This window comes from Lethenteron reissneri, chromosome 10, assembly GCF_015708825.2.
Source record: "Lethenteron reissneri isolate LAM-NWPU_2019-01 chromosome 10, ASM1570882v1, whole genome shotgun sequence".
NCBI lineage: Eukaryota > Metazoa > Chordata > Hyperoartia > Petromyzontiformes > Petromyzontidae > Lethenteron > Lethenteron reissneri.
In genome coordinates this window covers 12,288,374-12,303,912 of record NC_083788.1, presented here as the reverse complement: position 1 = coordinate 12,303,912, position 15,539 = coordinate 12,288,374, and the positions used below count along the sequence as shown (strand labels likewise).

Below are 15,539 nucleotides of genomic sequence, written 5' to 3'. Positions count from 1 at the left end.
CCAAATACCCGCCCATACTGGACATCCGTGAAAAGAGCTCGGATTTCTCCTGCAGTTTAAATTAAGATTATGACCATAAGCGCATGGTTCTAAGTGCGAAGGAGGAATCCCCGGAGTTTGGCGATGTTCTCGAGGTTTTGATCACTTGTGTTGCGATCGAAACGTCGTGATCTATGAATTTTCTATCTACGTGACTTTACCGAAAGAATCAACGAGTATGGATGGATTCCTGCAGTCACGAAAGCTTCCGATCAAGATGACATTACGTTGTAAATATATAATTAGAATTGATATTGAAACGTCTCGGGTGTAAATTACGTGCAATGTAATTAAAACGTGGTGATGTTTCAATGGTGTGATTAAATGATGTGCATCGTGTGTGAATAGTTTTTTTGAAAAACGATCTTCCTCGTTAGATAAAGAACCCGTATGGTGGAAGCAATACTCGAATAGCACTGCCTTGGCAGGTTCTGGCGAGCTCAACTGTTGTCAAATTAAAATACAACGTATTGAGTGAAGCAATGATTCGAATCGAAGACATCGATATCTCTAAATCAGCTCGAGCCTGCGGTAAATCACGTGACTTTATTTTATTTTGCCAACAATTTCACTTTTATTGTTCATCCCTGTAAAGCACTACGTATTGCATTTTACTGGTAGGAACCTCCTGGTTACACCAGCCCACAGGGGATTATTGTGTCCGTTGTGCAGGGAGGGGCTGGGTGGGAAGGAAGGGGCTGGGTGGGGAGGGGAGGGTGGGGAGGGTGGGGCTGGGTGGGGAGGGGCTGGGTGGGAAGGGTCGGGCTGGGTGGGGGGTGGGAGGGGTGGGGAGGGTGGGGCTGGTTGGGGAGGGGCTGGTGGGGAGGGTGGGGCTGGGTGGGAGGGATGGTGCTGAGTGGGGAGGGGCTGGTCACCCCGTGGTGCCCTTATAAAACTCAACGTTTAACCTACTAACGCCGGCTTGTACCCGCCCTCACAGTCGGGCATATTTGCGGAATACACCACGCCGCCGTTGACCCTGGCCATTGACCGAGCAACCCAACGTTCCTACACCAGCTCCCTCCGCAGGAATGTGTTTTTTGCACGAATCGTGCCATGTAAATAAAGTTTTATTCAAATCAATAAAGTTTGATCGATTAACTCCGATTCCCTCCCCTCTCCCCCGCCCCCTGTGATAACAGACGCCGCTCCGTGTCCCTCGCGTCTTGCCCGCTCCTTCATTCTCCCTCTACTGCACGTCTCAGCAGTGTGCCACGCGTAAACAAAAAAACGCTTTCTTTTAATCAAACAAAGACAGAAGACAACGTATTTGATGCTTCAATACTTTTATTGCCAGAAACCACCCATCGTCACGACGTACATCGATCGGTGTGTCACATTTCCTTTGCCGATTCGGGGGAGGGATTCCGCGCCTAGTACTGGGACTTCAGCAGGATGCTGATGAGGCTCAGCAGCTTCTCCCAGGCTCCCTGAGCCTCGGCAGAGAGGCCCCCGTTCGCAGCAGCCACCTGCTCCAGCACGTTGGCAGACAGCACCTGCAGCGAGAGACACGGGTGTTAGGAAAACCACCGAATCGCAACACCGCAGCGCCCACCCCCGTGGCGCTCTGTCTGCCCGGTCCCTGGATCCTATGGCCCCGATGTTCAGGGCTGGGGCGGTGGCCTGGAGTGCAGCTCTCTTTGAAGAGTCGACAGATAATTGGTGGATTGCAATTAAATAAAAATGCACGAAAAGCCATAGCCCGTAAAGCTGAGTCCAGCCTCACACGCCTGCGCAGGCTGGTAGAGAACCGGTTTGTGCACTGTGCCGAGAACATAATTAAGTGTGAGTATTTGCATGGAAAGGGCACTTAAACGCCTCAATATCTGAAAGCGCCTTACGTGACATCTCATCGAAACCATTCCGTTTGCGCGCAGCAGTCTCGCCAAGTGACAACTGTCCGTACAGGGCACAAGGTGTACACAACAGTGGCTTGCACAATGGGTATAGTCTATATTCTTAGGTTTTTTCGGTAAAGTCACGTAGGTAAAACATCAAAATTAATAAAAAGTAAAATAAAATAAAGATCACGACGTTTCGGAGGCAACACAAGTCTCCGTCATCAGGTGGGACCGTCACAGCCAGATTAGCTGCATCAAGTGAGGCAATGATTTAAGATGTAATCCCTTAAAAGCGAGTTGAGGGGGGAGGAGGGGGGGCTCATCAGAATGTGGTAGCCAATGAATGGAACGTATCGGGAGGGAGGGGGGGCTGGGCCAAAAGGGTGGGCGACGGCGTGGAAGCGATTGTGCGCAAGCAACAAACTACTGCACAACGCCAACGTCTTGGACAGGGAGGGGGGAGGGGGGAGGGGGAGGCCTGATACACATGATAGAAAATAACGAAAATGCCCATGTTTATATCACTGCTGGCTGAACAATGAAGAGATTACTGGGTATAGTCTGCCAGCAGAAGGTGACGTTGCCATGTGCCAGCACCCAGCACGTGTATCCATGTGTGTTTGTAGAACATGAGTAAACTATTTTTTTTATTTTACCAGGTAGAGCCCACTGAGCTATGTAGCTCTTTTTCAGAAGCGACCTGCCTGCAAATGATAGCTCAACGAAGTGGACTCATCACGTAGAAATGTGTACCAGACAATTGCTCTAAATGCACGTTGATTCTAAATGTGGAGGGAAAACCCGGAGGACCCGGAGAAAAATCCACGCGACCACGAGAAGAGAGAGACACGCAAACTCCAAATATACAGCAGGCGTCAGGGTGGGGATCGAACCCACGACCTGCCGTCACCATGATGGTTGAGTATGTGGAGTATACAGAAACCCCAACAGTTGTGGGTCCACTTAGTGATTTGAGAATTGTGACCATTCTTTGGAGGATTGTAGCCCTTGGAAACGGGTATCAAAGAGCTACCACTGAGATCCCTTTAAGTGACCTCTCACCCGTACACTCGGAGGCAGCACTTCTCCATTGACCCCGCGAAACACAGTAGTGCTCCTTTAATGACAGTTAAAGCCAATATTCTTCAGATAATAAAAAAAAAACTTAACTAGAGAACCCGAGCATCCTGTATTCGAACCCAGGATTAACAGCCTGGATTCGAACCCAGGATTAGCATCCTGTTTTCGAACCCAGGATTCAGCCATGCCAGCTTTGCACCCTGACATCTGAGCCACCCGCAGCCACCGCACGTTAAAATATTTTAACGAGATATTTTCACGAGACTGGGTTTCATGTGATGCAGGCTGTACACCACTTCTTGTTTTAAGTTGTAATGTTGAGTTCTCAAATAAATTATCAAATGGCTTTCGCCCCACTTCAGCATTTTCGGGGGTAGTTTGGCTGATAATTTAGACTGCTTTTTGCAATAATGTTCACGTTTAAGACATGGATAAAAGAAGCTTAATATAAAAAATATATAAAAATGCTTACAACAACTATGGTTGCTCAAAAAGTATGCGTCATGTTTTGTTTAGTTTTACTCCAGTACCTTGAAGTACTGGGGGTCCACGTTGAACTCCTGGGCGTGCTTCTTGCTCAGGGCCTTGAGCTTCAGGCTCAGCTTCTCGGGGTCGTCCAGGGCCACCACGGCGTCGTTGACGGCGTTGATGATCCTCTCGGCGTGCCAGCGCACGGCGGCCGACTTGCTCAGCTGCTCGGCCGAGTCGAGCCCCTTGAACTTGGGGAAGAAGTCCTGCACGCCGGCGTTGGACGTGAAGAACCTGGCAGTGGCGGAAAACAGAAGTTAGTTTTGAATTAAAAAAAAATATTTTTGTGATGGCAAACTATTATTTGATTTTTTTAGACGGTGATGCTGCTGCGTTGGCAGTAGTGCACACGCACAATGAACAAAACAACCTAATACATTCGTCAATTTAAAAACAAACTGTGGCCTTTAAATTCAAAATATATAATAGGCAAAGTTTTGGGCAATGGTCCCTCTTCATAGCACGTGCATAGAAAGGCCAGAGAGACTGAGATGGATCATTAGAGCCGGAGACTAAAACGTTACACCATGGGGCCTGATGAGAATTACACATTCATATGCCAATTTAAAAACTGCTCATCAGAAAGCATCAGCACCATCGAGCCTCATGCCCTCTACCAAAAAACAGAAGCCACTCGCCTGAATGTGTTGCTCCCCCCCCCCCCCCCCCCCACACGTTACTCCAATTGTCCTATCGGTGTTATCCCATGAGAGACGACGACAAATAGTCCTGCACACTTGGCTAGAAGTGCAACCACACTGCGTCAGAGAACGGCCCCAGAGTGGGACATCAATCACGAAATGTTGCGAGGCTCCCGTCCCAATGGACATCGAGGAGGCACCATAACCCTGGCGTTCTCCAGCAGAATTCAGTCAGCAAAGTGTGGACTGAATTCACCTGGCCCCTTTTGCGTGCGATCGACTGTTGCACACCCTCGCATGCGTGGATGTAATCAGGCGTGTGCCTGCCGTGGATTCGAACCCAGGATCTTGGCGTTGTTGGCTCAGAAACTCTTGACTCCTGAGCCCACCCGTCTGCCTATCTCTCTCGGGAGTCACTCACTTGATGAGGATGGCCTTGCCCGCAGCCTCGTAGTCGGCGTAGACGACCTTCCAGCTGTCGGCGATGATCGCCTTCTCGGCGGCAGAGAGGGCCCCAGCGCTTCCGGAGTCGACAATAGGCATGGCGGTGGTGGTGAGGCGGCTTCGGGAGGAGGCACAAGAGCAAAGTGGTTGTCCGTTGAGGTGACGTTCGGAAGAGAGATGGAGGTCCTTAAATAGTTGAGCCGGGAGGCCCTCTTGCCCAATGCTGGGAATTCAGCGTGGTTAAGCTGTTTTGTCAGGTTGGGCATGAAGGCGATGGAGCAGTTGTGTTTGGCAACGATCGATTGACAACGATCGATCGAGATTCAACAGCGGGCAGCATAAAACTCAGGATGTTTCCACATTGAACACAGAGGCAGATTTTGGAAGCGATAACCTTTGGCCCCCTTTAATTCTGTCGAGAGAGTGCGACTGACCACTTTGAATTGTAACAAAAGTAAAAAAAAATCCTCATGTCCAACCTGACACGTCTTCATGGCTTTGCCGTCTAAGTTTCCCCCTTGATACCAAAGCAAATAACATTTATTCACCAGCACCGGGACCCTCACAAAGACCACTGCTAATGTACAAAGAATTATAAATGTCCCATTGTTTGCTGGTTGACATCCATACACACGCCCAACAGCACGGTAATTGTTGAAATTTTTTTTTTTATATTGACCACTGAACTGCTACTTAGCTCTTTTTTAGCATCGATTTGTCTATCACAGATGATAGCTCGACCAAGTGGCGTATCGTGTGGACATTCATAGCAGCCAAATATTCTAAACGCGTGATGTTTATTCTAAAGATGGAGGAAAAACCCGGAGGACCCGGAGAAAAATCCACGCGACGGCAGGGAGAGAGACACGTAAACTTCAAATGTACAGCAGGGGTCACGGTCGGGATTGAACCCACGACCTCCTGTACACCATGCGAGGTCGTTAACATCTCCTCGCCACCGTGGCGATGAATTGTACAGCGACTGTGGACGTTTTCCCATGCACGTGCATGCTCACGTGCTCGTTCACAGGGAATGCTCGTAGAATGTGGAATGAATCTTAACTTCGACGGGAAGACCCGTTATTTAAGAGAATGGCCTCCATACGTCCACTACGCATCACCCATGACGTACGACTTCAATTGACTTTTTATAGCTGAAGCGGGAAATTCTTGCCATGCATCCACCTGGCTGTGACACAAACTCTGAACGATATTTTATTGTTTGTATGTGGTGTGCTCAAAGGGGCAGCTCGTTTGGAAAAGAGGAATTAAATTTGCGTACACAAAGTTATGTTTTATTTACAAAAATCTACAGGTGTACGATTACTACGCAGCAATTGTGTCAGGTCGTGGACTTTACTTGACCATTCTTGACCACTATTGTCAGTGCGGGTTGGTGGGGGCGGGCAGCATAGGCGTTGGAACGTGGTACGGTACAACAATAGACTTGGCCTCACTGGTGATTACAACCATGCAAGCACGATGCAGAATCCAACCCTGCTTGAGTTAATGACATTTTGGGCATTGTGTGTTTGATTGGGATACCCGTCTCGAGATGAGTCCCACCTTCACAGGAAGGGCTCTGTGACACGATCTTTTTTCTCTCCGTCTTCCGAGACAACTTCACAAAATGTGGAGATTCGCGCAGCCTTTAAACACAACTTCAAATGCTCATATTTTACGTGTCGCTTTCTTGTCGCTTTGTTTTGTGGGAGATCCATTGTTTATTCATTTTGGGTTATACATGCGAAAGACTTGGGGGGCATACTGTCATACGTAAATGAAGTCAACTTTAGAACATCGGCATCGCAGTCTAATAGTCAACGCATTTGATTAGTATCTTTGACTCTCGAGGAATTGAGTAATACGTTTAATATCTCAGAGCTGTTCGGCTCCGACGATATTCCTAATGGTTGTACGCGTATGCTTCACCAACACAGTTCATTACCATTCCGGATTATTAAACGCAACCTTCATGTAATGCTTACTGTTTTAGTTATTGGGAATCGTACGGACACTTTGTTTGCATTTGCGTCGATATAGGTGTGATGCGCGATTTAAATTGCAGCAGCGCCCCCATCGCGACGTAGTGTAATGATGCACTTGGCACTAAAACTGCGATGAGCACGTTTGGCTACGTACGACGCGAAAGAAGTTCAGCATACATACAAAACACACTCCTCTTTAAATCATGGTCGTGGTAACGACATTTTTTGACTGGAACTTGAAAATGCCATATTTGGATGGACGTATCAATTCAAAGTAGGAGGTGCAACTTTCATCTTTGCTGCTATAAATGCCACACGTGAGTTCTGCAAAATGTTATTTTGTATTCCCTCCTGGATTTCCATTGTACATTTTGCAGGTAGTTTTTTTACACATTTCTGTAGTGTTATTATTTTATTTGCTAGTCATGCGGATACAGGTTTCCTGTTTTTGCTCAAAACATCTCAACTAAACTATTTTTATTTTACCGAGCAATATAGCTATTTTTCGGAAGCGACTTGGCCACAAATGATTGCTCAAACAAGTGGCTTATCGTGTGGAAATGTATAGCAGCCAAATACTCTAAATGCGTGTTGTTTCTAAATGTGGAGGGAAAACCCGGAGGACCTGGAGAAAAATTCACGCGACCACTGGGGAGAATGCGCAAACTCCAAATTTACAGGCTTCAGGGTCGGGATTGGGATCGAACCCACGACCTCCTGCATACCAGGCGAGGTAGATAACATCTCACACGATAAGCCACTTCGTTGAGCTATCATTTGTGGCCACGTCGATTCTGAAAAAGATCTAAAAAGCTCAGTGGACCTTGCCTGGTCAAATGTAAAATAGATAGTTTTCGAATTTTTTTCAACACTGCTTGTGATGTGTGTGCACTAACAATTCGGGACGTGGTGAGTGTTTTTTTTATTTGTGCATCGCTGCTGCTCATTAATTTTCCTATTCGTGTACAGCTTTCCCTCGGTCTACGCAGTAGTAGTAGATGCGTTTCAAAAAGAGGGCGCACAGAGCGATACCTCACAAGGAGAAATCTACCTCCCGAGGAGCGCACACAGTACAAACAGTATACACAAAGTACACACACAGGACACACACAATGTTGTCCCACGTCCGACCGCATAGCCGCATATGAGTGAATTCAAACCGCATAATCGAGTGAAGTGTGGGTATAAATCGGTTAACCGCGTGTACAGCGCGAAGTCGCACGGACCGAACCCGCGGAGAGCGAGGGAAACCTGTATTCACGTGGTCTGATCCAGGAGGTTGCTCTCTATTGGACCGAGGGCTTCCGTGTAGCGTCGCCACGTGGCGTGAAGCGATTCACACCGGCGTGGTGGCGTTGGGGACACCACGAATCCGGCAAAGCTACCTCGTGTACAGACGACGCAACTGTGGGCTATAGGGGCCCATACGCCGGGGTTTGGACAGGACCCACGCCAACTACGCTACGCGACTGGACGCCACGATTTTTACACAATTTGGGGGGGGGGGGGGGTCACCGTTTAATTAGTATTGTCTGTCTCGTTTGTACAATTAGTATGCGTCCGACAAAGTTCTGGCGAACCGACATCGGGTTAGGGAATATACCGCGGCACTAAATATCAAGGCTGCGTCCACGGATATTGAGTCAATTTACCGGGCATTGTAGGAGGAGGGGGAAGAACAGTTAAAGGTGAACTCGGTAGATTTTATTTTGGAGGTCATGTCACGTGTTTGTGTTGGTCACGGTTGCAGCCAGGTGACACGCGTGCGATGGTCGCGCCGTCTCCAGACCCAGGGGATTCCACGCTCCTGTCTGGCACTCGAATTGAGCGCCGGCGAAACCCACCAGTCCCTATCCCCCCCAAATCCCAGATCTAGCTCGCTTCCCTGTCGCAAAAACTGGAGCTCGTGGGTTGCACAACTCGACGTCATTGCTGGCACTTGCTCTTATTTCTTTGTCAGTTTCTAGGAATGTCACAACAGTCGAGGTCACTGGAGACATATTGACCAACAGCAGCCCTTGCCGTTTCAGCTTTCTAATTGGCCCTGCCAGATAGATGACATCTCTTTCAAAACCCCCACGTTGGCAAACGTCGCACTCAAAACGCTTCCCATTTAGAGCCAAAGTAGCAACTGGATGTGTTTTTCGTTTGCCAAAATGTGACATTTTGAAAACGCAGTGGTTCCTGCCGCCGTGCCGCGACACTGAACCGACGACGTCTGGATCGCAGGTCCAGCGCGCCAACCATGACACCACCGTGGCAGCACGCACGCACGCACGCGGCGCGGGACACCAATTTGCGTTTATTCCAACAAAACCCTTTCAAAGAAATTGCAAACAACATTCGAAAGCCTTGCATCAAGGGAAGCTTTATTGCATATTGGTGGGGAAGTTACGTTGGTTTGAATTCCGCCCGAATTGCCATCGCGTGACATTAGAACGACGCTTCATTCCTGATGGCAAACGGGCTTTTTTGTGCAAAAATCACACGCGGCAGGCGTAAGCGGCGAGCGTTCTCGCGGGAGTGGCGGCGCACGCTGGGGCTCAGTAGCTGGACCTGAGATTGATGCAGATCATGCTCATCAGCTTCTCAAGACCGGCATCGCCTGGCAGGACGGTCTCGACAATGACCGCGGCCAGCACCTGGGAAGAGATCGCACACAACAACAGTTGCTTGGGGCTCGGTAGGAGCTGCCTGGCCGATGTCCGGCTCAAAATCGACTCCGCCAACGAGCGCGGCACTGCGTGCGTTTCTCATTGCAATGGTCTCGGCGTTCTTGCCGCGGTGATATTTGCGACGTTGTCTGCGTGTATCGAGGTCATTTGGTCCATCCAATAGCCTCTGTGGTGGTCGGTCCCCAGACCCGGCACGGCATGGGGAGGTGCTTATCCAGGAATGCATTGACAGAGGCTAAAAATTACCACAATGAACACCGTCATTATTTGGCTGTCATACAGCTGCTTCGATGTTATGTACACACAGTGTCTGCTTGTCACATAAAAATATACCTGTGCACGCACACCTCCCATTAGAACGGTTGGCAACGTACGGTGCGAAAGAAGTTCAGCATGCATACATTGTACAATACTTTAACATGGCACGGCGGGACCGGTAGGGCTCAAAATATTGAAATTCTTTCAAATTCGTGCACTCTGCACGAACGTGCTTGGCCTGACGCCTGCTGGCACGAGAGGCCACTCACATTCACCACGAGAGAACCAACATTACAATTCTCGAACGCAGATGATCGTACAAAATGTATCGAATATCAAAGGGGCGGTGGAATCATTTACGGGCCTAACGGGCAACGTCTCAACTCGGATTAGAGCGCTAGCGCGTGCCCCCCCCCACCCCCAAATCGGCTAACAACCGCTCCATAGCCAGCAGACACCCGCACCTCCGATTAGCACGATTGGCTACGTACGGTGCGAAAGAAGTTAAATGTTTTAAAAATGAGACAAACATCCCCCGTATAGGCTAAACAGACTGTTGGGGCAAGTGCTGTTAGCGAGCACCTATGAAGGCCAGAACGGCACACGTGGGGGTGGGTTTCCAGCACCACGCCCGGCCGCCTTTGTCTCCCCAGTGGCGATGTTTACACACCGCACCAGGTACTCATTTGAGGCTGAGTAGACCTAGGGGAGGCCCAGGACCGTTTCAAATAATCGTCACCGTGGTGTTGGCCGTGAGCGGGAATCGAACCCGGGTAGCCTGGTTCGTAGAGCAGCGTAGCGCTAACCGCTACACCACCGCTCCCCACACACACACGCACACACACAGCCAGCAATTGCCCCGTTGTGGTGCCTGCGTCCGTTACCTTGAAGTACTGGGGGTCGACCTGGAAGCTCTTGGCGTGCTTGCTGCTCAGCTCCTTGAGCTTCAGGCTCATCTTCTCGGTGTCGTCCATGGCCACCACGGCGTCGTTGACGGCGTTGATGATCCTCTCGGCGTGCCAGCGCACGTCCATGGACTTCTTGAGCTGGTCGGCAGAGGTCAGCCCCTGGAACTTGGGGAAGAACTCCTGAGCGGCGGGGTTGCTGGTGAAGAACCTGTCGCGAACGATGGAGAGACGAGTCTGTGAATTTGAATTCAGCCGCTACTCGGACCCGTAGGGGGGAGTTACTCAACTAATAACGAAACTTGTTTCTGAGTTATACAGCTGGTTTTCATAAGCGACCTAGCTATCACAACGAAGTGGCTTGTCACGTGGAAATTTATCGGAGCCTCATACTCCTAAACGCGTGTTGATTCTAAATGTGTGTGGGGGGGGGGGGGGGTGGAAACCCGGAGGACCCGAAGATAAATCGACGCGACCACAGGAAGAACATGCAAATTCCAAATATGCAGGCGTCAAGGTCGAGATCGGAATCGAGCGCACGACGTCCTGTATACCAGGCGAGGTAGTTAACATCTTGCCACCGTGGCGCCCGAGTTAGAACAAACATGGGGATGGCTACGTTGGTGCGAGTCTTTGTCAACAAAAGAGAGGATCGATGTAAATATATACATACAAAATACAGCAGTGTCCACATGTTGGCTATGTAGCTGAAGAAAAAATAAATCAGCATAGTAGTGATAATGCAAACAAATATAAATACTGACGTCCAATGCAGAAGGGTCATTGCCCGAAACGTCACCTGTTTTATGTTATTGACAAATGTGAGTTTTTTTGTTAAATGTGGCTGTGCATCACTGCCAAAGCAGCATCGCCAAATACTGTTTAAAGATAAATATTGATAACTTGCTAAAAGTTCTAAATGTTTATTATCATAATACAAGTGCCCTTCGTAAAGAAGCAACACATCAGAATGGCAATCAGTGGTTTTCATTCCCCCGCAGCTACAATCTTTAACTTTAAATGAATAAAAGTTAAGTCGTAATATAAGAATAGGTTTTACCCTTTCTGGCAATAAAACAGGTGTTAAGATGTTAAAAGACGTAACAGAAACCTTTTTTTTGTTCGCATGTTCACCACAACGACCGTGTGCGATTAATGCAGACGTGATTCCTTGCAAAAGGTTTCTGTTTGGTGTTTTAACATCTTAACACAAACTGTTTTATTGCCAGAAAAGGCAAAGCCTGTCCTTATAGTTTGATACTGTCAAGAAAGGTCCCATAATAAAGTTAAGTCGTCCACTAAATAACGAAAACAAATTGTGGATGGTAAGAATTCATCAACACGGATGACAAGAGTTAAAACCATTCATGACATTCAATGTGTGGCTGTCTGTGTTGCGCCGTTGACTGCTCAAAGTGGAAAGAGATCCTTACTTGATCAGGATGTCCACGCCGGTGGACTGATACTTGGCATACACGGGGGCCCAGGCGGTGCGGATGGTGGCCTTCTCAGCGGCCGTCAGCGCCGGGACACTTCCAGAGTCGACGATCGGCATGGTTGGTGATTTCTTTTGGAGGTTATCAGCGATGATGATCCTGTGCAGGAAGGTTGTCGTGATGGAGCTACTCGTTTGAGAACCTCCTTATATATAAAAAAAATTTCAGCATTTGCACAATGCCATGGTGTTGATAATGTGAAATTATTGCACATTTGTAACTGGACAGAGTGTTCTATTGAAAGTGTGATGACATTTTTTTGGCGGGCTAAAGAGCTGGACAATCGCCAATACTTTTAAAGAATTGTAGCCGATGCCAAAGCGTATGTCGTAAATACAGTATATTCAAATGTGCACGAGTGCATATAACCCAATTTCAACTTTTCATATGTTCTGCTATGATACGTACTGCAATAAATTTTCACTGTCTATATCAACATTTCAGTTTGTCCGTGACGATTAAAAAATCCCATCCCAGTTTGTTTTTTCTGCTAAAAAACTACCCAAGTCTGTTATTGGTTATAACAGAAATGGGGTTTAATGTTGGCTGCCAGTTGTTGAAATTTTTTATTCATTTATCGTCATCCGTTAGTTTTATGTATGGTGATACGGCCATACCCCGGTATACGCCCAGGATGCGTTCCTGAAAACCAAAAACGTCAATCAAAACTATTTAAATCGAAGCAAAGAGATGTGAAATGGTGGATCGTAACGCGGTGCAGTGCTTATTCAGAGGATGCTCAGTTACCCATTTATTTTGTAAAACCATCGGTGTGAAAAGTGTATATTATTGCTATATTGTCTATTAAACTACAAGTATGATTACTAGTTGTGTATCATATATAAAAAATTGTTTATACTCGCTGGTAATTACATCCCAGCGAATTACATCCCAGCGAAACGTCGTATTCAAATTGTGAATGTTGTGGATTTACTTTCCAACACGCTGGTGTGCTGAAGTAGTAACCAACTGGCGCGTTGTTTACGTGACAAACCTTACTGGCTGTAGGCCTCGGCAAGGTAAGGTAAAAGTGTAAAAACAACGAGCCTACCTTTACCCTACCTTTTACCTTACCACAATACAATCACTCTACCCTACCTTTGACCCTTTAGCAGGTAAGGTAAAAGTGTAAAAACAACGAGCCTACCTTTACCCTACCTTTTACCTTACCACAATACAATCACTCTACCCTACCTTTGACCCTTTAGCAGGTAAGGTAAAAGGTAAAAAGGGTAAATTACCTTACCTTGTCGAGGCCTACTGGCTGTGTCGGGTGGTGGAGGGTTACGACACATTCATACTTACGCGACCTAACCCAAAAACCTTTGTTATTATGAATAATATTCGTCGCGAAATCCTACGTGTTAAACGCATTCTCATTTTGCAATGCGTTCACGCGATCTTCTTGCGAGTCCACGAGAGGACGCTACATTCGCCACGGATGGAGAGGGTGATGGTCGCGATGAAACGCAGAGTAAGTGCCCTCTGCTGACCTTTCCTGGCACCGCTCTGCGGGGAGCAGGAGACACGTGGGCTCGCCATCGTCTTCGGTTGTGCGGTGGCGTTGGGGCATGCGCTTTGCTGATTGGTTGCCCTGCACGTGCTGTCGGAGGAGCCTGCCCGGTGGCTCTGGGGATGTGTGGGCTCATGTCAGAGGTCGCAAACGGGTTTTGATTCCTTACCCGTACCCGGCCGCACCAGGGTCGCAAATGGGTACCCGTACCCTACCCGAAATGAGTGACAAACGGTGACTCACCAGTGACTCACGGCCTACCCGTACCCGGCCGCACCAGGGTCGCAAACGTGTACCCGTACCTGGCCGGGTACGGGTACCCGGGTATCGGGTAGGGTACGGATATCGGGTACCCGGTTGCGACCTCTGGCTCATGTCCACTCAAATTGTAGATGTGGATTTACTCTCCAACACACCGGTGGGCTGAGCTAGCAACTGAACGGCGCTTCTTGTTTACGTTACAAACCTTCCTGGCTGTGTCGGGTGGTGGAGGGTTACGACACATTTATACTTACGCGATCTAACCCCATGTATGTATTTAGCTGTATATATTTTGTAAATGTATCTGGTGTTTGGACTGTGGGAATTCGCGTGAAATGGCATTCACGAAATCAATATTGTGCCACACAACCAACTCCCTTGCATTGTATTACAACAGCGTATAGTGTATGTATGTTGAACTTCTTTCGCACCGTACGTAGCCAACCGTGCTAATCGGAGGTGCGAGGGAAGGACAACAACCTCGACACATCGCTCCATAGGTGAGGAACCTTTAATTACGTACTTAGTACGGTTGGCTACGTACGGTGCGAAAGAAGTTCAACACGTGTCAAATATGACTTTCGAAACATTTGAACGGGCAATCAAATAACTTTTGGACCAACTTCTTTTGAATTTGATACTAAAGGGTCGTCCATAAATGACGTCACCGATTTTAGACGATTTTTTTACCCCCCCCCCCCCCCCCCAGTCACACGGCGTCACAAAAAGTCAGACCCCCCCTCAAATATGACGTCATAAAGCTCTGCCCCCCCCCCCCCAAATAAAACATGCTTCAAATCGCTTTAAACTATTGTCATTATAGTGCGTATTTAATTTGGCGCTGCACTCTGATGTTGTAGGAGAAAACATTTATTAAAGTCTATTTAATTAAGTAGAACGTGTTGTCTATATTTATTTAAAGTTGCGCATTTTTATGTGACGTCACATTTCTCACCCTCCCCCCACCCCCGCCGTCGTCACACATCGTCACAAATGTCTGACCCCCACCCCCCTCCTAGGTGCGTGACGTCATTTATGGACGACCCCTAACTCTTGTACCAAGACCTTTTGTTCGATTTTGTGAATTGAGCCAGGGACGTTTGGGCATTCAAGTGGAGCAGCCCCGGCAACTTGGCTCAATTCTTAAGATCGAATGAAACAACCAAAAAGTGTTGGTATAAGAGTTTGTGGAATTAAGTGAACGTTTGTAATATATCTCTTTCGTCACATTTACACTCAACGGACGCCGAGATGGCGAATCGTGACCGTTCACGTGCCAGTGTTATGGGCGAGCGTCGGGGCTGGCAAATTCAGTGTTCGGGGCCAGCGTCTGGGTTGGCAATTCAGTGTTAGGGGCCAGAGTCGGGCTTGCGATTCAGTGTTAGGGGCCAGTGCCTGAGCTGGCGATTCAGTGTTAGGGGCCAGCGTCTGGGCTTGCGATTCAGTGTTAGGGGCCAGTGCCTGAGCTGGCGATTCAGTGTTAGGGGCCAGCGTCTGGGCTTGCGATTCAGTGTTAGGGGCCAGTGCCTGAGCTGGCGATTCAGTGTTAGGGGCCAGCGTCGGGGCTGGCGATTCAGTGTTAGGGGCCAGCGTCTGAGCTGGGGATTCAGTGTTAGGGGCCAGCGTATGGGCTGGGGATTCAGTGTTCGGGGCCAGCGTCGGGGCTGGCGATTCAGTGTTAGGGGCCATCGTCGGGGCTGGCAAATTCAGTGTTCAGGGCCAGCGTCGGGGCTGGCGACTGCCGCGGTGCGGAAAGAGGAATTGAGACGGGGGTGTTTGTGTTGAGTTGAAATTGAAAAATAAAGATTGCGCACACACAAGGTGTGATCATTTCGGACCCAGGAACGCAACCCTATTTTTCCTTCAATTA

At 48.4% G+C, this 15,539-nt stretch overlaps 2 protein-coding genes across 2 annotated transcripts; both read right to left on the bottom strand.

The window, feature by feature from the left end:
• Positions 1-1,308: 1,308 nt before the first annotated feature.
• On the bottom strand, positions 1,309-4,755 carry LOC133340662 (globin-1-like). The gene is made up of 3 exons (XM_061549060.1): positions 4,551-4,755; positions 3,491-3,722; positions 1,309-1,535 (listed from the first exon to the last, which is right to left on the bottom strand). The coding sequence occupies exons 1-3, from the start codon at positions 4,670-4,672 to the stop codon at positions 1,413-1,415; spliced, it is 477 nt and encodes a 158-aa protein (XP_061405044.1). The 5' UTR covers positions 4,673-4,755; the 3' UTR covers positions 1,309-1,412.
• A 4,154-nt stretch (positions 4,756-8,909) lies between these two features.
• Positions 8,910-12,027, bottom strand: LOC133340671 (globin-1). Its single transcript, XM_061549067.1, has 3 exons — positions 11,833-12,027; positions 10,379-10,610; positions 8,910-9,203 (listed from the first exon to the last, which is right to left on the bottom strand). Exons 1-3 carry the CDS (start codon positions 11,952-11,954, stop codon positions 9,105-9,107), a joined length of 453 nt encoding a protein of 150 aa, XP_061405051.1. The 5' UTR covers positions 11,955-12,027; the 3' UTR covers positions 8,910-9,104.
• Between the last annotated feature and the right edge of the window lie 3,512 nt (positions 12,028-15,539).